The following is a 23229-nucleotide window of genomic DNA, read 5'->3' on the forward strand; positions in this document are numbered from 1 at the left end:
CGGCTGTGGTACCCCCCAGTGGGATTGGCCAGCGGCTGTGGTACCCCCCAGTGGGATTGGCCAGCGGCTGTGGTACCCCCCAGTGGGATTGGCCAGTGGTTCTCCTACCCCCGGGTTGTATTGGCCAACTGCTGTACTCTGCAGTGGGATTGGCCAGTGGCTGTGGTACCCTCCAGTGTGATTGGCCAGTGGCTGTGGTACCCTCCAGTGGGATTTGCAAGTAGCTATGGTACCCACCGATGGTATTGGCAAACTGCTGTGATTCTCTCCAGTCGGATTGGGCAGCGGCTGTGGTACCCTCCTGTAAGAACTGCCAGTGGCTGTGGTACCTCCCACTGGATTAGCCAGCGGCTGAGATAACCAACATTGTATTGGCCAGTGGCTGTACGCACTTTGAATGACAATTGCGCGGTCATGCTACACTGTACCCAAATTAAAAAAATTTTATAATTTTTTTCCCACAAATAGAGCTTTCTTTTGGTGGTATTTGATCACCTCTACGGTTTTTATTTTTTGCTAAACAAATAAAAAAATACCGAAAATTTTGAAAAAAAAATGTTTTTTTTTGGTTTCAGTTTCAAAACTTTATAAATAAGTAAGTTTTCTCCTTCACTGATGGGGTTACACTGATGGGCAATGATAAGGCGGCACTGATGGGCACCGATGAGGTGGCACCAATGAAGTGGCATTGATGGACACTGATATGTGGCACTGATAGGCGGCACTGATGGGCAACACGGATGGGCACTGATAGGTGGCACAGATTGGCATGGATAGGCGGCACAGATGGGCATGGGTAGGCGGCACAGATGGGCATGGGTAGGCAGCACAGATGGGCATGGGTAGGCAGCACAGATGGGCATTGATAGGTGGCATGGATGGACACTGATAGGCGGCATTGTATTATAATATACTTTACTAATGGATGCCAATCAGTGCCAAACAATAATGCATGCCAATCAGTGATGCCCATTGTGGGCACTGATTGGCATCCACTATGGGCACTGATTGGCATCCATTGTGGCACTGACTGGCATCCCTGGTGGTCTAGGGTGGCATACCTGGTGCTCGGCATCCCTGGTGGTCTGGTGGCGTCCCTGGTGGTCCAGTGTGGGCATCCTCGGGGGGGCTGTGCTGATAATCGATGAGCACAGACCCCCCCGTCAGAGGAGCAGCCGACTGGTTCTCCTCTACTCGCGTCTAACAGACGCGAGTGAGGAAAAGCCGATCACCGGCTCTTCCTATTTACACTGTGATCTTTACCGGGATCGTAGTTGCAGGGTGTCAGACTGACACCCCGCAACAACGATCGCCGCGATGCGCACCCCCCGGGGGCGCGCAGCGGCACATAATCCTGATCACGTCATATGACGTCCGACCAGGATTATAAAACCACTTTGCCACCGTCATTTTGTTATAGGGCGGACGGCAAGTGGTTAAACGGATCAGTTCAGTCAGATGAATCGATTCAAAAGAGCGATTCATTCATGAACTGGACATCACTAGCGGACAGTATTCGACAAGACACCAGGTCTGTATGTTCTACAGCGAGCAGAAAGCTCAACTCTGCCCACAGTCACGCGCTATAGGGAGCACAGACTCCTCCCCACACTGCACATCCGCCGGAAGTTGTGTTTAGCCGGAAGTAGGAGAGAAGAGTGGCGTACACGTGTGTGAGTGTAGCTGTCGATTTCCAGGATGACCAAGGTGAAGAAAGAGAAGCGGCGGGAGGCAGAAGAGGAAGCGGAGACCGCAGCCGAGGTCCCGGAGCGCTCATATGAGGAGATGCTGACCAACCTCAACCCCATCGCACAGCCGATGGCGGGACGGAAACTTACCAAGAGATTGTACAAGTGTATTAAGAAAGGTATGGAGCGGGCGGTGTGTGAGCTGCCTATGAAGGGCTTTGTTCAATATGTCTCCCTGTATAATGCACAGCTGGTTATGGTATTTTAGTGAAGCTGGGGCTCTGCTAACCCATGTACACATGGGAGAGGTTTCCAGACGTTAATCTCCCATAGGGCTAGCATTATTTCTTATTAGCTTACGTGTATTACCTTATTTTGGTCAAGAGGGGGCAGGGCTGAGCTGCCGATCTGTGTGTATGAATGGACATGTAGAGCAGCGGCTGAATAGACGTGAAGAGCTGTTTGTACACGCCCTGGAGTAAATGGCACATGTCATTGTCCCCCTCTCTCTTTGTGGGAGTTGGGATATTTCTCTGGTGCCATATCAAGGTGGAAGGAAATTAGCAGCATAGCTTTTGTGGTGCTAGATGCTGTCAGTCACCTTCCTACACGTTTATCCATGCGGCCAGGCTCTGGTCACTTGCAGAACCCTGGTGATTGTCACTTGGAATGCACTGTATCTGTTTCTTCAGTCTAATTACAGCAGTGTCAATATATTTTTGGCCAGCAGAGGCTCTTGTATAGTAGACTACCATCTCTTGATGTGATACTTGGTTACTCCTCTTCCAGCATCTACATACCGAAGCTACAGTTCTTTCTTAAAGCAGGGTTCTACCCTAAAGTGGAACTTCCGCTCATCGGAACCCCCCCCCCCCCCCCGCGTCACAGTTGGCACCTTTTGGGGGGAGGGGGGTGCAGATACCTAAGACAGCTATTTGCACCCACTAACGGGCATAGACTCCCGTGGGAATCTATGCTGTTTCCTGTCCCGGCGTGTTGTCTGCTGGGAGACACCCGAGCCCCAGAGACAGCGCGGACCATTCCCGCTGCGCGACTTGCGCAGTAGGGAACCGGGGAAGTGAAAGCCACAACGCTAAACTTCCTGATTCCCTCACTGAGAATGGCGACAGCAGCCGATCGATTGGCCTCAGCTGCCGACACCGCTGGACCCTGGGACAGGTGAGTGTCCATTTATTAAAAGTCAGCAGCTGTAGTATTTTTATAGCTATTGGCTTTTAATAATTTTTTTTCCCAGTGGAATCCCTCTTGAAAGTTCATTTTTGAAATACACCTAAAATAGGTGCCTGCTTTCCCAAATTTGACATTCAGTGATTATTCGCATCTGAAAGCACAGTGGTAAATTACATAAACTTCACAGGTGCATATTTGAGTATTAACAGCTTGTAGAGCTGCACGATTCTGGCTAAAATTAGAATCACAAATTTTTTTTTTCCTTAGAAGATCACGATTCTCACGTTGTAACATCATCTTTTGCGTTAAAACAAAAATATTGGGCTAAACTTTACTGTTTCCTTTATTTATTTTTTTTTTTTTATACATTGAAGTGTGTTTTTTTTTTTCTCCCCCAAAAAAAATGCGTTTGAAAGTCCGCTGGGCAAATACAGTGTGACATAAAATATTGCAGCAATTGACATTTTATTCCCTAGGGTCTCTGCTAAAATATAAATGTTTGGGGGTTCCAAGTAATTTTCTAGCAATTATTAGCAAAATATTGATTTAACTTAAACAAGTGTCAGAAAAAGTTTTAGACTTTAAGTTGTTAAACTTCTTCCATTTACATGTTATTTAAAAACTTGGAAGACTGGGTTTTTTTTTTTTTCCTTTACAGTTTACCTTTGATCTTAGAAGGAAGAGTTAGTTAAAATGTTTCATTTTAATAACTTGGTAGATTGCCTAGATGTTTTCTTTTGACAGCTGGGTGAGCAGATTGGTCTCTCCACTTGTTATATGAAAGAATCGGCAAACTCTGCAATAGATTGTCAGAGGGGTTGAATTGAGATCACAGCTTTTTTTTATTTATTTATTTATTTTTTTTGATTGTGCAGCTCTAACAGGTTGTCAACCATTTAATTTTCATTTTCCCCCTTTTTCCTCCCCCCCCCTCTTTTCAGCTGTCAAACATAAGAATATTCGGCGAGGTGTAAAAGAGGTGCAGGAAGTTCATCAATAAAGGAGAAAAGGGGTAAGTTAGTCGCTCACATGAGAGAATTTATTAACACTTGAGTACAAAATCTGGTGCAGCTATGCATAGAATCCAATCAGCTCCCAGGTTTTATTGTCAAAGCTTAGTTGAACAAAATTGAAGTTAGAAGCTGGCTACCATGCACAGCTGCACCAGTTGCTTGAAAGCTGCCATATTCATGGTCAGCAAAAGAACTTGCTTAACCACTTAAGGACCATAAGGATTTGCCCCCTAATGACCAGGCCATTCTTTGGCGATGCGGCACTGTCACTTTAAGTGACAATTGCACGGTTGTGTGACGCTGTACCCGAAACAAAATTGGCTTTTTTTTTTTTTTTTTTTTCATACAGCGTTTTCTTTTGGTGGTATTTTTTTTCCGGGACTGCAACATTGCGGAGCCCCACAAGGCCGCTTTGATTTAAAAAAAAAAAAAATCTAATATTGGGAAACTTCTCGCCTTACTGCTTTCACAGGGAGGGGTGGATCGGCAGCGACTGCAGCATTGGGAACATGTTACTTGTTCCACCCTAAAAATGTATGTAACATGTTCCCAAAAGGTGAACTTATACTTTGATCATATTTGTTGCCTTTTTTATTTCATTCTTTACTGGGCTTGCTGTGCCATATGCCATATTTTACCTACTGTTCCATTTGTTGAAAATCTTTTATACTAGATAACATAAAACTTAATTTTTTTTTTTTTTTTATGTGCATATTTTGAATCTGTCATGGGGGAACACTTGGAAAGCACTTTCCTCTGAAAGTGGAATAGGTAGTCAATCTGTAGCCGCCTACTTTCTGCTATTTGTACCGCTGTGACCAACTTCAAGAGTTGTGTGAGAAAGCCATCACAGAACCTGCCAGCATAAGGCCATTGGTTTTATGCTTTAGGCTACTCTCACACTGAGGCGTTTTAGTGCTAGAAATAGCACCTGAAAAAACGCCACCCCAGTGTGAAAGCCCGAGTGCTTTCATACTGGAGCAATGCGCTTGCAGGACGCTCGAAAAAGTATTGCAAGCAGCATCTTTGGTGCGGGGAGGAGCAGTGTATACGGTGCTCCTAAACCGCCCCTGCCCATTGAAATGACTGGGCAGTGCTGCCAAAGTGCCTGCAAAGCGCTTCAGCAGTGCCGCAACAGGGGTGCTTTTAACCTTTCGGCCACTCGTGGGGATTAAAAGCACCCCGCTAGTGGCCGAAAAGCCACTAGCTTTACCGCTGGGCACTTTCAGTCTGAAAGTAGCTGTAAGGAGATGGTATTGATATTGCAGGTTCAGGACATTCTCAAATATATACAGTTTGGAACTGTGCTGACATCTAATAGATTTGGCATCATTTGTCACATGCAAGTAGCTTGCATTTGTTTTACCTTTATTGCTATTTATTGGTTTGTTCATAATTTACTTAAGCTACCGTATATACTCGAGTATAGGCCGACCCGAATATAAGCCGAGGCCCCCAATTTACCCCCCAAAAAACTGGCAAACTTATTGACTCGTGTATAAGCCGAGGGTGAGACATGCCTGTCCATCCCTGTGTGTCTGTCCATCCCTGTGTGTCTGTCCATCCCTGTGTGTCTGTCCATCCCTGTGTGTCCGTCCATCCCTGTGTGTCCGTCCATCCCTGTGTGTCCGTCCATCCCTGTGTGTCCGTCCATCCCTGTGTGTCCGTCCATCCCTGTGTGTCCGTCCATCCCTGTGTGTCCGTCCATCCCTGTGTGTCCGTCCATCCATCCCTGTGTGTGTGTGTGTCCATCCATCCATCCCTGTGTGTGTGTGTCTCCATCCATCCATCCATCCATCCATCCCTGTGTGTGTGTGTCTCCATCCATCCATCCCTGTGTGTGTGTGTGTCTCCATCCATCCATCCATCCCTGTGTGTGTGTGTCCAGCCTACCTTTGTCCCGAGCCTCCGTCCCGTGCCTTGCCTCCGTCCCGTGCCGTGACTTGCCTCCTTGCCTCCGTCCCGTGTCGTGCCTTGCCTTGCCTTGCCGCCGTCCCGTCCCGTCCCGTGCCGTGCCTTCCCTTGCCTCCGTCCCGTGCCCTCTTCGTCGGCGGCCATTGTAAAGTTCAAAAGCTGCGCCGCCGCCTTCGCCTGTGATAGGCGGAACACTGAATTTCCCAGCAGCCTGTGTTCCGCCTATCACAGACGTCGTATCATCCTCGTCCGTAGTATGAGGATGATACGATGTCCGTGATAGGCGGAACACAGGCTGCTGGGAAATTCAGTGTTCCGCCTATCACAGGCGAAGGCGGAGCCGGAGGCGCGGCTTTTGAATAGAATGGCCGCTGTCTGTCTGCTCGACACGCTGATCGAGCGGGCAGACAGCGATGACTCGAGTATAAGCCGAGGGGGGCACTTTCAGCCTCAAAAAAGAGGCTGAAAATCTCGGCTTATACTCGAGTATATACGGTATGTTTGGTACTTTGTCATTATTGACCATATTTTATTGGCTGTTAGGACAGTGCTGAGTTGGCGTAAAGTTAGAATAGTGAAGCCTAAATTGAACCTTGGATGCCAGTCATCAGAACAAAGTTCTTTTACGCTGAAAGTTTAAAATTCCCATTAATGTGATCTTTCAAAGGGCTTTGCCTCTTTATTTTATTTTTTTATCTCTGTGTAATAATTTGTGATATTTCAGAATCGTTGTGCTTGCTGGAGACACCCTTCCCATTGAAGTTTATTGCCATGTTCCTGTCATGTGTGAGGATCGTGGAATTCCATACGCATACATCCCTTCCAAATCTGTAAGTAACCAACTGATGATATTTAGAAGATACAATTATTAGTTTAAAATGTGTTCTGTGGAATGCATTTCTTTTTCATACATCATGGGACAGTCGGGCTAATATTCATTACGTACTGGGTTATACTCCATCACCAGGTGATTGGACACTGATAGACCAAAGGTCTTCAGACAGGAACTGATCCCCCTCCCACACAGGAAGCACTTCAGTTTTTTACCAGTGTCTGCAAGGTGGATGTCAAGGTTAGTTTGAGCTCCAGGTCTCTAGTCTCACAAACGGTTCTTAAATGAATCGAGGGATTGACCAATCGGATCCATTTGACACAGGCTTATATGCTTAGATAAATGGTACCTGAGCCTCGCAAAGAAGACTCAAGATCCTGCGAGGTTTTGCCTGTAATGCGGCCTCCGGGTGCTGGATGCTGGGAAGTGGAATCCCTGGACACCACAGCGCTAAGGCATTTCTGCAGTGTGCTGTACAGGTCCAAGGGAGTGGACCCTAAACATGAAAAGGGTCCTCGAGTGACAGAAATCCGCCTTAATGGGTGAAGTTTGGGCTCTTCGTTTCTAGGCTGCCCTGCACTTGGATGGATAAGTGAAACCCCTTTACTTATGGGGTGTCCTAGTGATTGTAACAATTAGTCAAGCTAGTTAGAGCCTGTGTGCGGTGTCTGTACGGGGGGGGGGGGGGGGGGTTTGGGCTAGCTGGTGGGTGTTTGCAAGGTGTACCTTTTTTGCTTGTTTGGCTGTTTCTTACCTGTATGGTGGTGCATGACGGTGTGCCATTTTGCCTTGGTTCACCAGGGCGAATATGCATTTGCAAAAACGTATTACTTCGGGCACTACATCTAGTGCATCAAGGAGTGATTGTAGAGATTCCGGTATCTGAAAGGGGCACAGGGTTTTACTCAAACCTGTCTATGGTTCAGAAACCAAACTGGAACAAAAGGCACATTTTGGCCCTAATATCCCTGAACAAGTATCTACTGATACAGTCCTTTCGGATGGAGTCTGTCTGCTCAGTAGTAGCCTCACTCCAGAGGGGAGACTTTCTATTATAAAAGACGCTTTTTTACACATACCGATCTTTTAGCCTGATTAGAGGTTCCTACGTTTTGCAGGAGAGGAACGTCTCTCAATTTGTGGCTCTACCCTTCGGGCTGGCTACAGCTCCCAGGTGTTCACAAAGGTCCTAGCACCAGTACTGGGTCTTTTAAGGGCCCAAGGGATCCTTAGGTGCTCAGGTATTTGGACGACCTCCCTTCTCAGAGATCACTCATTACAGGCTCTAGAACAGAGCATAATATGCCCAGTGCGGTATTTGAAAAGCTTAGGCTTGATCATAAATACCAAAAAGTCGGCCTTGAAACCAGCTCAAAGTCTAAAGTATTTAGGTCTGATCCTAGATACGGTTCAAGCAAAAATATTCTTGCCACCTGTAAGGATCTGTGTCCTGAAGGTTCAGGTGCATCAGATTTGGGGCACCAGACAACCCTCCATTCGGCTCTTTATGAGTCTTCTAGGGAGCATGGTAGCCTCCGAGGGAAAATCCTTTCTCACGGTAACTTGTAGAGTACTGACTACAGATGCCAGTCTCTCAGGCTCACAGCTCAGGGGAAATGGTCAGGGACAGAACAGATCCTGCCCATCAACGTCCTGGAATTAAGGGAAGTACATCTGGTCCTATGGTCCTGGATGGTAGGGCAGTCCTAAAGCTCCATCGGGATTCAGTCCAACAATGTCACTGCAGTGGCCTTTATAAACCACCAAGGCAGTACCAGGAGTCATTCAGCTCTGAAGGTGAACCACATACTAGCCTGGGCAGAGGGACATGTGCCAATAATATTGGCAATCCATTTCGTGGGAGTAGAGAACTGGCAGGCAGATTATCTCAGCCACCAGCAGATCTGCCTAGGGGAATGGTCCCTACACCCAGGGGTGTTCCAGAAAATTTACCAGTGTTGGGGATGGCCAGAGTCCGACCTATTGGCATCCAGCTTCAACAACAAGCTACAGCAATTTGTGTTCCGTTCAAGGGCTTCTCTGGAAATCTGAGCAGATGCTCTGTTAGTTCCATGGAGACAGTACTCCCTGGTTTATGCGTTCCCTCCAATCCCTCTCCTTCCACATTTTTTGCGCAGGATTTGGAAAGGGGGAGGGGTTCCAGTCATTCTGGTTGTACCAGCCTGGGCCAGAAGGGCTGGTTCCCAGAGATTGAGACTGACAGTAGATGAGCCATGGACCCTTCCATGTCACCCCGATCTGCTGTCTCAAGGTCCTATATACCACCCCAATGTACAGTCTCTAAATTTGAAGTCAGGATGTTAGAGGGCCGTGGCATCTCGGGATTGGTAGTGTCTACCCTATTGAATGCTAGAAAAGCTGTCACTAGGAAAATTTTATCCTAAGGTCTGGAAAACCTTTATTGCTTGGTGTGAAGCCAGAAAATGGCATCCTCGGAAATGCGTGATCGGGAGAATTCTCTTTTCTACAGTCAGCTGTAGAAATGAGATTACCTTTTTGAGTACAATCGGAGGTTAAGTTTCGACCCTATCGGTATTATCATAAAGGCCTTTAGCCTCCCATTCACTGATCCAAACCTTTATGCAGGTGGTAACTTGCTTGCTTCCCCCCCATTAGGTCACCTTTGTGTCCTTGGGACTTAAACTTTGTGTTGTCTGTGTTACAGAAACAACCGCTTGAACCAATCAAGAAAATTCCATTAGACTTACTGTCACTCAAGCTAGACTTGATGGCCATCACCTCGGCTAGAAGCGTTTTGGTGTTGGCAGCCCTTTTGTGCAGGAAACCATACTTGATCCTTCACCACGACAGGGTCGTGTTACGACCTCTTCCATCCTTTTTGCCAAAAGTGGTGTCGGCCTTTCATTTAAATCGGGGTGTTATTTTGCCGCCTTTTTTCTGTCAGCCTCGTTCGGCGGAAGAGAGGGGACTGCATTCTTTGGACGTTGTCCGGGCAGTCAAGGTTTATTTGTCTAGATCTGGAGATCTGAGACTCAGACTCCTTTTTTGTTTTACCAAAAGGACCCAAGAAAGGGCAAGCAGCTTCCATTGCCAATTAGGTCTGTCAATTGGTCATTCAGGCCTATGGTCTGAAATGTAAAGCTCCTTCCTTTTAGGGTGCAAGCTCATTCTACCAGGTGTGTAGGAACCTCCTGGTCTTTTCGTCATCAGTTATCTGTGGCTCAGATTTGTAAGGCTGCCACCTGGTGTTCAGTGCATACATTCACAAATTTTTATCAAGTGGCTGCCGTATAAGTTCTGAACGCTATTGTTTGGCAGGGTGTCTCCCTCCCCTCAAGGCCATTTCTCTGGGACGTCCCAGTAGTTCATGAATATTAGCCCGACTCTGTGTCCCTTGATGTAATCAAAGAAAAGGATTTTAAAGGTAAGTAGGATGAAAAAATCCCCCCTTTTTTTTTTTTTTTTTTTTTTTTTTTTTTTGAGTTGGTGTTCAGAAAAACCTTTTGAATATCGCTCCATGGGAGCTGTTTTGTGTGTTTTTGGCTTTCACCGTCATTTTAATATTTATAATCCTTTTCAGTTATTCTGTTTTTAGTTAACTTGTATTTTTTGCTACTAATCTTTAAAGTGATACTAAAGGTTTCTTTGTTACTTAAAAAAAAAAAAAAGTCATACTTGCATCCACTGTGCAGCTCGTTTTGCACAGAGTGGGCCCCCGAACCTGCTCTTCCGGGGTCCTTCAGCAGCTCTCTTGGGTCCTCCCCACATTAGATAACCACCTGGGAGAAGTGCTATCCCGGGGGGGGGGGGGGGGGTTACCTTGTGGGTGCGCTCCGAAAGTCCAGCATTCTGGGTCCATAGACGTTGAATGCATGACTCTGCCCTGGTGACCGCGTCATTGGATTTGATTGACAGCAGCACGAACCTATGGCTGCGCTGCTATCAATCTATCCAATCAACAGCCGAACTCCCTAGCCAAGAGACGTGTCCCTGTGGGACAAGTTTGGAGGATCAGGTAAGTAAAATGGGACTGGGGGCCGGTCACTGCCAGGTGTTTTTTCACCATAATGCATCCTTTACAACCCCTTTAAAGGCTTGCTTGCACCTGGAAATCCTTTCCTGTGTGATTTGAGTGCAGTGTGTTTTTTAGTTTGTTCATTTGAATAGGCTGAAATTTCACTGAATCGTAACAAAAGTAGTTTATGCACTAATTTTAAAAAACGCACTGCAACCGGATTGCGTGGTAACACTGCGTTTGCTATCTGCATTTGGGGTGATGTTAACTTTGACACCAATTGCAGACACCACATGAAAGTGGTGCGATAAACACCTGGAATTATGGTTTCCCCACACATTGTTCTTTTCTTGGTAATGGTTCACTACATACAGTACATCAATGTACAGGTCTTACAATGGGAGGATGGAAATGAGGGGATTTGATAGAGGTCGACCGATATGGGTTTTTCTCTGGCCGATGCCGATATTTAGAAATCATGGTGGCCGATAGCCGATATATGATGCCGATTTTTTTTGGGCCGATATGTTAGGCCGATTTTATTTATTTATTTTTAATCCCCCTTGATCTAACACACCTTTCCCACTGGGGCGTTTTTTAAGGCGCTTTTGGGCTAAAAATAGCGCCTGTAAAGTGCCTGCAAAATGGCTCCCCTGCAGTCTGTGTGAAAGACAGAGTGCTTTCACATTGAGGCGATGCGCTGGCAGGATCTTAAAAAAAAAAAGTCCTGCAAGCAGCACGTTTGGAGTGGTGTATACCGCTTCTCCACCACTCCTGCCCATTGATATGAATGGGCACCACTGCCGAAGCGCATGCAATGCGATTTGGCAGCAGTGCTTCATGGGCGCATTTAACCTCTTCCTTGGCCGCTAGCTGGGTTATATGTGCCCCACTAGCAGCCAAATAGCACCGCTAAAATGATGGTAAAGAGCCGCTAAAACTTGCGTTTTACCATCAACGTCTGCCCGCTCCAGTGTGAAAGCAGCCTTCATAAGTGATACAGAAAATTTCTTACACTTAAAGCGGAGGTCCACCCTAAAATGGACCTTCCGCTCATCGGATTCCTCCCCCCCTCCGGCGCCACAATTGGCACCTTTCAGGGGGGAGGGGGGTGCAGTTACCTGGATAATCCAGGTAACTGCACCCACTTCCAGGCTAGCTCTCTGCGGAAAGGGGCGTACATTACGCCCCCTTCCGCAAGTGCCCCGCTGCCTGCTGGGAAACACACAGATCCCACAGGCAGCGGGGACCGTCCTCATTGCGCGGCTCGCGCATGCGCAGTAGGGAACCGGGAAATGAAGCCGAAAGGCTCCATTTCCTGATTCCCATACCCAAGATGGCGGCGGCAGCACTCGAGTGTCGATCTAGAGATCGGCTTCGGGTGCCGACATCGCGGGCGCGCTGGACAGGTAAGTGTCACTATTTTAAAAGTCAGCAGCTGCAGTATTTGTAGCTGCTGGCTTTAAAAAAAAAAAAAAAAAAAAACGCCGAGTCCCGGCGGACTCCCGCTTTAAACATTTATTAAACAAAACAAACCTCCAATCAGTTTACTTGTATGTATGATCTAGATTAAAAAAAAAAAAAAACCTATTAAATAAAAACGGGTAGTCAAAACTTTTGGACAAAAAAAAAAAAAAAAAAAAGGGCTAACTTTACTGTTTTTATTTTATTTTTATTTTTTAAATAGTGTATTTTATTCCCAAAAAAATGCATTTGAAAGACCTCTGTGCAAATGCCGTGTGACATAAAGTATTGCAACAACCGCTATTTTATTCCCTAGGATCTCTGCTAAAAAAATATATATAATTTTTGGGGGGTCTAAGTGATTTTTTGGCAGAAAATACAGGATTTTTACTTGTAAGCAACAAGTGTCAGAAAAGATTTAGTCTTTAAATGGTTAAACTGAGAACTTCTACACACAGAGATGACTTCATTCATTCAGAAGTATAAACATTGTATCATTTAGTTATTTTCTTGGCAGTCTGCCCAGAGAGGAGGAAAGGGTTGCTATGACGACTCGGGCAACTCACACTGACTTCTTACAGAAGTCATTTCAAAGTCCCGCTGTAGAATCGGCTTTTTATCAACACAATCGGCCGATGCCGATTATTTAAAAAACGGCAAATATCGGCCGATATATCTGCTGCTGTCTACGTTTCATTGGTTAAATCTTCATTCTTAAGGTTTTTCTTCAAAAGGGATGCTCTCTGTAAAGTGCTGTTTACATTTGTGATGGCTTTTACAGCGATGAAAAGGCACAGAGCTACTCTGGCTCTGTGTGCATTTTTAAAATGGAACTCCAGAACACCATGGCTATCACTTTGCCATTTTAAAATATGGAGCTTTAGTGAAGTGGTTGCCTCTTCACTGCTATGAACATAACTATACATCACGAAAATCGGAGGGTTTAAACAGGCTTCTAAAGTTTACCAGCTTCATTTATTGTAGAAAAAGTAATCAGCTGCCTGTAAACTTTTACTTTGGCCCATGTGCAACTGGAGGCAGATAAGACATCAGGGTTCTGACATAACCTGCCATTGCCTCAGTATCAGTCATTGGCAAGGACAGTTCCCAGATTTCCCTTAACAAGAAATGGTCACATAGGACTTGTGCTAGGGGGGAAAAAAATATCTGATTATCTGCATTGAGAGGAATTTTATTAATTTTTTGCTTTTGGAGTTCTGTTTTTGATACTGTAATGAACACTTGGATGTATGAACTCACTGTTACCAAATAGGCAGTTGTCATACCTCGGGGAGCATTGGCTTTCTGCATGTGCCATCTCTATTGGTACTAAACATCAAATACAGCATGCGCCGATCAGCCATAACTTTGACGGGTTAGGTGAATCACATTGAATATGTCGTTGCAATGGCATCTGAAAGTCGTGAGGATATATTGGGCAGCAAGTGAACATGTGTGAAGTGTTTGAAAACATTAAAAAAAGGGTATTGCAGTTTTGTTTATGGGATTGCGTAGCACCAGACTGGTGAGGGTTCCCATGCTGACCTGTGTCCAAAAAAATCACCTACCATGAACATGTAAGCATCAGTTCTGGACCACGGAGCAATGGAAGAAGTTGCCTGGTCTGATGAATCACATCATGTGGATGGCCAGGTTCATTTGATTTCATTACCTGAAGAAGTGATGGTGCCCAGATGCATTATGGGAAGAAGGCAAGCTGGCAAAGGCAGTGTGATGCTTTGGGCAATGTTTTGCTGGGAAACCTTGGGTCCTGCCATTCATGTGGATGTTACTTGACATGTACCACCTACCTAAATATTTTTACTGACCAAATTATACCCCTTCAAGGAAATATTTCCTGATGGCAGTAGCCTCTTTTAGCAGGATAATTCACCCTGCAAAGATGGTTCAGGAATGTCTGAACATGAGTTTCAGGTGTTATCTTGGCCTCCAAATTATCCAGATCTCAATCCAGGTTGGCATCTGTAGGACGTGATAGAAAAACCAAGTCTGGTCCATGAATGCCTTACCTCCCAACTTACAGGCATTAAAGGATCTGGTACTGAAGCCTTGTTAGATACCACAGTATACCTTCAGAGATCTAGCATGCCTTGACAAGTCTGGGCTGTTTTGCTGGCAAAAGGGGAACCTACTCAATATTGGGTGGGTGGTTATAACAATATGGCTGATTGGTGTATGTTTTGGTACTAAAAGGTTCTGTCATCAGACCATCCATTTCAACAAATTTTTTCCCATAACATATGTACATTTAAAAGGTAATTTCACATTTGCACGATGCCCTGTGGTGTTGTATAGTGGTCCATACATCTCAATACACAGCTCTGGAATGAGTATCCATCGTACAGCGCTCATTGGCTAGTGCGACCATGTCACCACACTGACCAATGAAAAGCACTGCTTTCTTCTGGGACTTTTTGCCAGAAGAATAAGCCTGATACACTTTTCATTGGTCTGCATGGTTACAACTAATGTGTTTTGATATGTTTTTGCACTATAATTTATGCATTGTGGTGCTTTTGTTTTTGTGTGGACGAAAATGTAATGCATGAAAAATGGTGTGACATGTTCAAAACTGCTCATTTAATAACATGCATGAACATAACCGAAGTGGAAAAAGGCCTTTAATGTAACAGTAATTTACCAACCTTATTCTTGTTGCTTACAGGATTTAGGTGCTGCAGCTGGCTCCAAGCGACCTACTTGTGTTATAATGGTCAAACCAAACAGTGAATATGAAGACTCGTACAATGACTGTATGGAAGATGTACAAGCATTACCATTACCTTACTGAATGACCATGATCACTTTCTGGAGGAAGAATAAAAAATCAACTTTTTTGTTTTGTATTGTACAGTTTGAGCTTCTGTTTCTGCTAGAAGTGACATTTCTGGTGTTTTTATATATACTTCAATATCTTGTCTAAGTTGACTGGTTTGATAGACATGAACTTTTGTTGACTGCAACAAATTAAACTGCCCACTGTGTATGGGCCTAAACCCACTTTTACTTGTCTTCATTATATTAAGAATGTGGATGTGCATTTGAGGCCCATTAGAAATGGAAGCACCCCTAAATCAAATGTACAACACGCTCATAGGTGTAAATTAGCCTTTTAACCCTTTCACTGTCAGGTCCATACAGACTTACAGATGTGCATGCAGGTGGCCAAGTCAGTACGGCATACGGACCTTCTTTCTCCCTCTCCTATAAGCTTATGGTCACTTCAATGACCATAAGCTTATCAGAATTGTTCAGCAGACTCTGAACAATTCTATAACTCCTATCAGCGGATTACAACCAGCTAAAAGCTATAAGTGAAAGATAAAAAAACCAAGGAAAAATTGCAAAAATGGTCTGGCCAACTGAGTGTACAAAATGGAGCACAGGGCCTGAGAGCAAAAGGGTTAAAGTGTGACGTAGCTCAAAAAGTTAACATTTTTAATGTTGTAGGGAATATTTAGGAACAATTTTGACCAGCAGCACCCTGAGAAATCAACCTTTTTGTTTTTAAATTACCCCCTGGGAAAACAACAGTGCACTTGCAGGTATGTGAGGGTGCCTGGGCCAGGGTTTTTGTTTCTCAACCAGGGTTAATACAGAGGTTGCTAGGGTTTCCTTAAGCAATTTCTGCCTCTCCGATAAGTTACCATTGATCTTTTAGCGGTCTGTAAGGGGGCAATTTTTTCCCAATGACCACAAGTGTAAGGGGCATTCCTCCCACTGATCATCACACTAATGTATCATGAGTTGTAAATATAGTAATTATGCCTCTGTGTTGAAAGGGTTGAGAAAAGGCTGGCCTAGGGCCTTCTGAGCAGACAGCTGCATATCTGGTGTCAGCTCCCCCCCTCCTATCTTTATCCAGTGATGTGCATGAGAACAGTCCCCCTCCCCTCTCTCCCCTCCTATCTATCTATCTCTCTATCTCCTATATCTCTCTATCTCCTATATCTCCACTTCTATAATGGTCAACTTGTTTGACCATCACCAGTTCTCTGCAGATTGAGAGCTGAGTAATCAGTGGTCTGATCGCTCAGCACTTGGTCAGAGGTGGCAGGGAACAGCTGCAACTGGGATCAGTGCTGCAGCCATCTAGGCAAAAATGATTTGGTTTTTATTTTAAAGCCATACTACTTTCAAGGGCAGGTTTGCCTGGAGAGAGCACAGTCTAGTCTAACACTCCCTTCCCCCCCCCCAGACTGACAATGCTGCTGTCCCCCCTTTTCTCCATCCAGATTGGGGCACCCTAATACAGGCGGTGGGTTACTGAACATATCATCAGAAGAAAACAAAGGGAGAAAAACAAATACAGCCACCACATCCAATGGTTGGTAAACTGCAATATTACATTTTTGGGTTTAATAGTGTTGCTCTTGACAAACGTAGTTGTGCTGTACAAATAGCACTTCAAATCTACCAACTGCTGCATGTGCATGAATGAGAGATCTGCACCCATGAATTGTAATTTAGATTTATCTATGCTACAATTGTGCCACAAAGAATGATCCCGGTTTACTATACAAGTTTACATGCATTACTTTGCCATTAGGGTGGCCATACGTGACCTGAAATATGCAAGTGATTCAACTGATTACCTCAATATCGTCACTTTCACCCCCCATCCTGCCCAAGCCAATTTTCAGCTTTATCAATAAACCAATGACTGCCAGTTGCTGTTTTGCAATGCTGTCATGGAATATCCATAGTTCTAATATACTTAGTACCGCCCACCTTCATGCATATTGTGATATCTCCAGGGGTGTATGCCTCATATAAAGTCCCACCTTCCTTCCTTATAAATTTTCAGCCCTCACAATTTGAATAACTATTGTGTGGTCATGCAACACTACCCAAATTAAATTTTTATTTATTTTTTGGTGGTATTTAATCACTACTGTTTGTTTTTTTGTTTTTTTCCCTGCTAAATAAACTAAAGACCAAAAATGTAAAAAAATAAATAAATAAAATGTTCTTTCGTTATGAAATTTTGCAAATATGTAATTTTTCTTCTTCACTAAGTGGGACTGTTAATCCATGTAAATGCTGTACCCTTTCAGATTGGCTCTCCTTTCCGCCACACTCTGTGAGGAAAAGAGAGACGTTAACCTGCAATACTGTTTACATGTGACCAGCTGTCATTGGACACAAATGATCACACTGTAAAGGGCTGCTGTGATTGGCCCTTAAACCTGATTGCAGACACTTTCTGATGTGTGTTTCCAGGGGGCAGGAAGTGCATTCTCGGAAGGAAGTCCAGGCACGACCTCACAGAACTGGATAATGGTACTGTAGTACTATAGCACTGTGGGCAAGTGGTTAAACTGATGTATTGTGAAAATGGAGTTGGCTCCTGAGTGACAGAAACTTGTGAAAATATCTGTTGTCATTTAGCAGATCTTCCCCTTTCTCCATAAAATCTTACTACAGATGTACTAATATCGTGTAAAAAAAAAAAAAATACTAAAATCTAAAATTGAACATGTTCATCTAATTTCAAAAGTTCCTTTCAATCCTTTTATTTATTTTTATTTTTTTTATCTACCAATGCAGCGTTTCATTGTTGTGTGTGTGTTTTTTTTTTTTTTTTTTTTTTGTTATGATGTGACAAGTGTCTTCTAGTTGTGCTACTGTGTCAGCCTGTCGCGTGTGCCCCTGGAGAAAATTATACGTGAACCATACTGACACTCGCACAGCAGGCATGGTCCACTTTTGCCACTATCGGAGCAATCGTGCAGCCAACACTGGAGGGAAGTGCATGTAGACAGAACAGGATGGAGAATATCAAAAGCACTGACATGGACAAAAAAAAAAAAAGTGTGGTGAATTTCATTAAAAATTCTATAAACAAAAAGCAAGGCAATTTGTTATAATAAATGGTGCTTTAGCAAACTAAAATCTTCCCAGTTTGGGACCACATATGTTAATCTAAAAACAGCCTTTATCTAAATCTGACAAGGAATGGGTTAGGTTATGCAGTGTTCTCGTCACATGTTTAGTAAGCAGAACCAATCAAGGTGGTTGAACCATATATTAGTATTTGATCCTGAAAGCAAAGCCACAAAATGTGTCCTAGATTTAAGGCTTTAGAGCAGCTGTAAAAAAACAACTCCTAATCTAGATGTTCTCGGAAAGAGCTGCCAGCCTGTTCTTTTAATTGATAGTTTGTACATATCCTTGGTGGGTGGTGGTTGCACTACTGTGTCATTTTCATTAATCCTTTAACAGCTGCCTGCTAAGTTTATACTGTCAGCTGCAGGCAGAGATACTGTGTAACAAGAATAAAGATCAAAGACCTTACCATCAGTCCCATTATTCCTTTTCTATCTGCAAGGCTGTGTGTAGTAAGGGGTGTCATTGGTTTGCATTATAACAGTAAATATTCTTGGGTATCTGGATTGCCTGGGGTTATTTTACTAGTTCATTGATCTGGAATACAAAGTAATCGATGACTGCCATAGAGGTGGGCAGTCTGCAAGTTAAGTGTTTTCTACTGCACAGAGTTTGAATATATGCAACATTTAGATTTTTTTAATTAAATTCAGAAGTGAATGTATGAAAATTATAATAATGCATGGTGAATATGTTGACAGTTCTACCTGAATAAAGCTTGCAAACCATGATTGTAGGCTTTATTCACAATCACATTGTAACAATATGGACTGGTTTACTAAAGGAATTTAAAATCTTCACATAATAAATGTTGTGACTATTCACCTGAATTACCCATCAGCTGCAGATGAAATAAGTAAACTGGAATTAGCCTTTCACACGATTAGATAACTGAAGTGAATATTCACATAATCTGTGTCAAGATTCCCAACTCCTTTAGTAAATCAGCCTCAATGTGTTTTGGTTAACCACTTGCTGACCAGCCGCTGCAGTTGTACTGCTGCAGAATGGCTCAGCGAAGTGACGTTATGTATCTAGGGGCACGCGCACCCTGCTTGCCCATGGAGCCAATGTGAGTGCCCAGCGGTTGTGATAGAAGCCGGTCTCCCACGATCGATCTGGGCACACGGAGAACCGGGATCTGTGTGTGTAAACACACAAATTTCGGTTCTCTGAGGGGAGAAGTAACATATCGTCTGTTCATACAGAGTATGAACAACGATCTATCTCTTCCCATACACAGTCCCCTCCCCCCTTCAGTTAGAACACACTCTAGGGAACATAGTCAACCCCTTGATTGCCCCCCTAGTGTTAACCCCTTCCCTGCCAGAGACATTTTTACAGTAATCAATGCATTTTTATAGCACTGATCTCTGTAAAAATGCCAATGGTCCCAAAAATGTGTCAAAATTGTCTGACGTGTCCACCATAATGTCGCAGTCACAATAAAAATCTCAGATCACCACCGTTACTAGTAAAAAAATAATAATAATAAAAATGCCATAAAACTATCCCCTATTTTTTTAGACGCTATAATTTTTGCGCAAACCAATCAATATAATATATATATATTTTTTACCAAAAATATGTAGAATACATATCGGTCTAAACTGAAAGAAAAAAATAGTTTTTTTAATATATTTATATATATATATATTTTTTTTTGGGGAATATTTATTATAGTAAAAAATATTGAGTTTTTTTAAATTTTTTGTTTATAGCGCAAAAAATAAAATTAAAAAAAGTAGAGGTGATCAAATACCACCAAAAGAAAGCTCTATTTGTGGGGAAAAAAGGACAACAATTTGGTTTGTGTGCAATTGTCAGTTAAAGCGACGCAGTGCCGAATTGCATAAAGTGCTCTGGTCAGGAAGGTGGGTAAAATCTTCCAGGGCTGAAGCGGTTTAAGTGGAAGGCAAGTCAAAACCAACTAAAACCGTAACCACTTGCCGACCACCCTATACAGCAGGAGCTGATCCCTCCTCCTTCATCCTAATGCAGCCTCTACCTCTCAGGTGAGCACTCCAGACCATTTCCACAGAAAAGGACTCCCTTCATCTTGATGCAGCCTCTACCTCTCAAGTGAACACTCCAGACCAGACTACAAAATGTAGCAACAAACTCAAAATATAAACAGTAAAACACATTTTTTTTTAAACCGGAGTTTAGTGTCACTTCTTTACCATCTTTCAAAAAATAAATTGGTGATTGGTCGGCTATAAGGGGGAGGAGTAGGTCGTTTTTTTTGTTTTTTTTTTTGCAACACTATACTTATTTTTCAGTAAAAATCAATACACATTTACTAGGAAATCTATTATGCTATCTATTTTTCATTAATTCATTTCTTAATTTTTTTTTCTACTTCCTTGTACTTTAACATCCTCAATGAACTCCCACACCTCTCCTTTTCCCCTTCACTTCTGTTTGTTTGTAACAAGCAGTGCACGTTAGTTTAAGTTACTGTATATACATTGCTCTATGTACACTTCAAAGCCCAGAGCCCACAACAGGAAGTCAGATCACAAAAAAAAAAATGGAGATTTGGAGGAATCTGAAACCAGAAAAAAAATCACTTTTTCGGGTTAAGAACACATACCTGAATTGGATATTTTTTTGCATCACTTCTTAACCATCTAATAAAAAAGGAGTGGGATTAGCCAGCTATTAGGGGAGGAGGAAGACAGTTTTCTTTTTGTTTTTTGCGTGACACTAAATAATATAAAATTTTTTAAATAATCCATACAGATCTACAATGTCTCTGCAATTTATTATTAATTAAATAATTTCTTATCTGTGTGTCTCAGATTCCTTGTCACAACCCATGTTAACTCATGAACCCTTTCCCCTCACTTTTATTCTAAAATAAATGTAAAAAATACCAATTTTTTTTTTTTTTTTTAAGTTAGCTTAGATAAGATAGTGATATGATAAGATGGTATGTATGTTTTTTGTTCTTGTATAGGTAAGATAGATATAATAGTCAAGGTACTTGTAAATTATTTGTCATGATTTGTCTTACTGTTTGTTTCTGATTCTTTGTCACATCCTCTGTTAACTCCTGAACCTCTCCCTTTCCCCTCACTTCTGTTTGAAAAAAAAAAAATTGTGATATGAAAAGATAGTATGTATGTTTTTTGGTCTTGTTTATAAAAAATACATTGTTTGAGGATTTGCATCATTTAATTTACAGAACACGCCCACAACTTTGAAGATTTTTTTTTTTTTTGTGAAGCAAACAACAAATAAGACAAAATAACAGAAAAAGTAAATGTGTATAACGATTCACACCCCCCCCACCCTAAAATCAATACTTTGTAGAGCCACCTTTTGCAGCTATCACAGCTTCAAGTGGTTTTGGATAAGTCTGAGCTTGCCACATCTTACCACTGGGATTTTTGCCCATTCCTCCTTGCAAAACTGCTCCAGCTCCTTCAAGTTGGATGGTTTGCACTTGTGAACAGCAATCTTTAAGTCTGACCACAGATTTTCTATTGGATTGAGGTCTGGGCTTTGACTAGGCCATTCCAACACATTTACATGTTTCCCCTTAAACGACTCAAGTGTTGCTTTAGCAGTGTGTTTGGAGTTATTGTCCTACTGGAAGGTGAACCCCCGTCCTAGCCTCAAATCACACACAGAGTGGTACAGGTTTTGCTCAAGAATATCCCTGTATTTATCACCATCCATCCCCACAGCATAATGCTGCCACCACCATGTTTCACTGTGGGTATGGTGTTCTTTGGGTGATGTGAAGTGTTGGGTTTGCGCCATAGCGTTTTCTTTAATGGCCCAAAAGTTAAATTTTAGTCTCATAAGACCAGAGCACCTTCCTCCATACATTTTGGAGTCTCCCACATGCCTTTTCGCAAACTCAAAACGTGCCATTTTGTTTTTTGCTGAAAGTAATGGCCTTCTTCTGGCCACTCTGCCATAAAGCCCAACTCTGTGGAGCATACAGCTTATTGTCATCCTATGTACAGATACTCCAGTCTTTGCTGTGGAACTCTGCAGCTCCTCCAGGGTTACGTTAAAGAGGAAGTAAAGGCAAATATATATATTTTTTTTAAAAGCACACCCTGTAAGGCAAAGGCATAATGAGCTAGTATGCATACCTTACCTAAGAACGAAGCCCCCGAAGTGGTCCTCCGTCTTCCTCTTCGCCACTGCCATGTATCCCGGAGCGACTTCCGGGTCTCACTGCTCCAGCGCTGTGATTTGCCGGAGCCGCGATGACGTCACTCGCGGCATATTGCCGCAATCTGTGGCTTGCCCCAGTGCGCTTGTGCGCCGCTGTCTACGGCGCATGCGCCGTAGACAGCGGTGGCTGTCTTCGGGTAAATATCTCCTAAACCGTACAGGTAAGCCTTAAAGCGGAGGTCCACCCTAAAGTGGACCTTCCGCTCATCGGAACCCTCCCCCCCTCCGGCGCCACAATTGGCACCTTTCAGGGGGGAGGGGGGTGCAGATACCTGTACAGTACAGGTATCTACACCCACTTCCGGGATAGCTCTCTGCGGAAAGGGGCGTAGATTACGCCCCTTTCCGCAAGTGCCCGCCCCTTTCCGCAAGTGCCCCGCTGCCTGCTGGGAAACACACAGATCCCAGAGGCAGCGGGGACCGTCCTTATTGCGCAGCGCGACTCGCGCATGCGCAGTAGGGAACCGGGAAATGAAGCCGAAAAGGCTCCATTTCCTGATTCCCATACCCAAGATGGCGGCGGCAGCACCCGAGAGACGATCTAGAGATCGGCTTCGGGTGCCAACATCGCGGGCGCGCTGGACAGGTAAGTGTCACTATTTTAAAAGTCAGCAGCTGCAGTATTTGTTTAATCTAGGCTTACCTGTAGGTCAAAGTTGGTTGTAAGGGTTTTCAACCACTTTAAGTCTCTGTGCTGTCTCTCTGATTAATGTCCTCCTTGCCCGGTCCGTGAGTTTTGGTGTGCGGCCGTCTCTTGGCAGGTTTGCTGTTGTATCATGTTCTTTCCATTTGGTTATGATAGATTTGATGGTGCTCCTAGGGATCATCAAAGATTTGGATATTTTTTGTAACCTAAACCTGACTTGTACTTCTCAACCACATTGTCCCCTACTTGTTTGGAGAGTTCCTTGGTCTTCATGGCAGTGTTTGGTTAGGATTACCCCTTGCTTAGATGTTGCAGCCTCTGAGGCCTTTCAAAAATGTGTGTATATGTAATGACAGATCATGTGACACTTAGATTGC

The 23229-nt window shown here is 43.6% G+C and overlaps 1 protein-coding gene across 1 annotated transcript; it reads left to right on the plus strand.

Annotated features, from left to right (window-relative positions):
* Positions 1–1577: 1577 nt before the first annotated feature.
* On the plus strand, positions 1578–15120 carry NHP2 (NHP2 ribonucleoprotein). Its single transcript, XM_077472368.1, is given in 5 exon segments — positions 1578–1867; positions 3821–3864; positions 3866–3891; positions 6531–6636; positions 14786–15120. Coding segments are annotated over 5 exon segments (471 nt in total). The 5' UTR covers positions 1578–1698; the 3' UTR covers positions 14912–15120.
* The last annotated feature ends 8109 nt before the right edge of the window (positions 15121–23229 follow it).

Source organism: Lithobates pipiens, unplaced genomic scaffold (genome assembly GCF_037356315.1).
Source record: "Lithobates pipiens isolate NorthernLeopardFrog02 unplaced genomic scaffold, aLitPip1_a1.2 Scaffold_8, whole genome shotgun sequence".
Taxonomy (NCBI): Eukaryota; Metazoa; Chordata; class Amphibia; order Anura; family Ranidae; genus Lithobates; species Lithobates pipiens.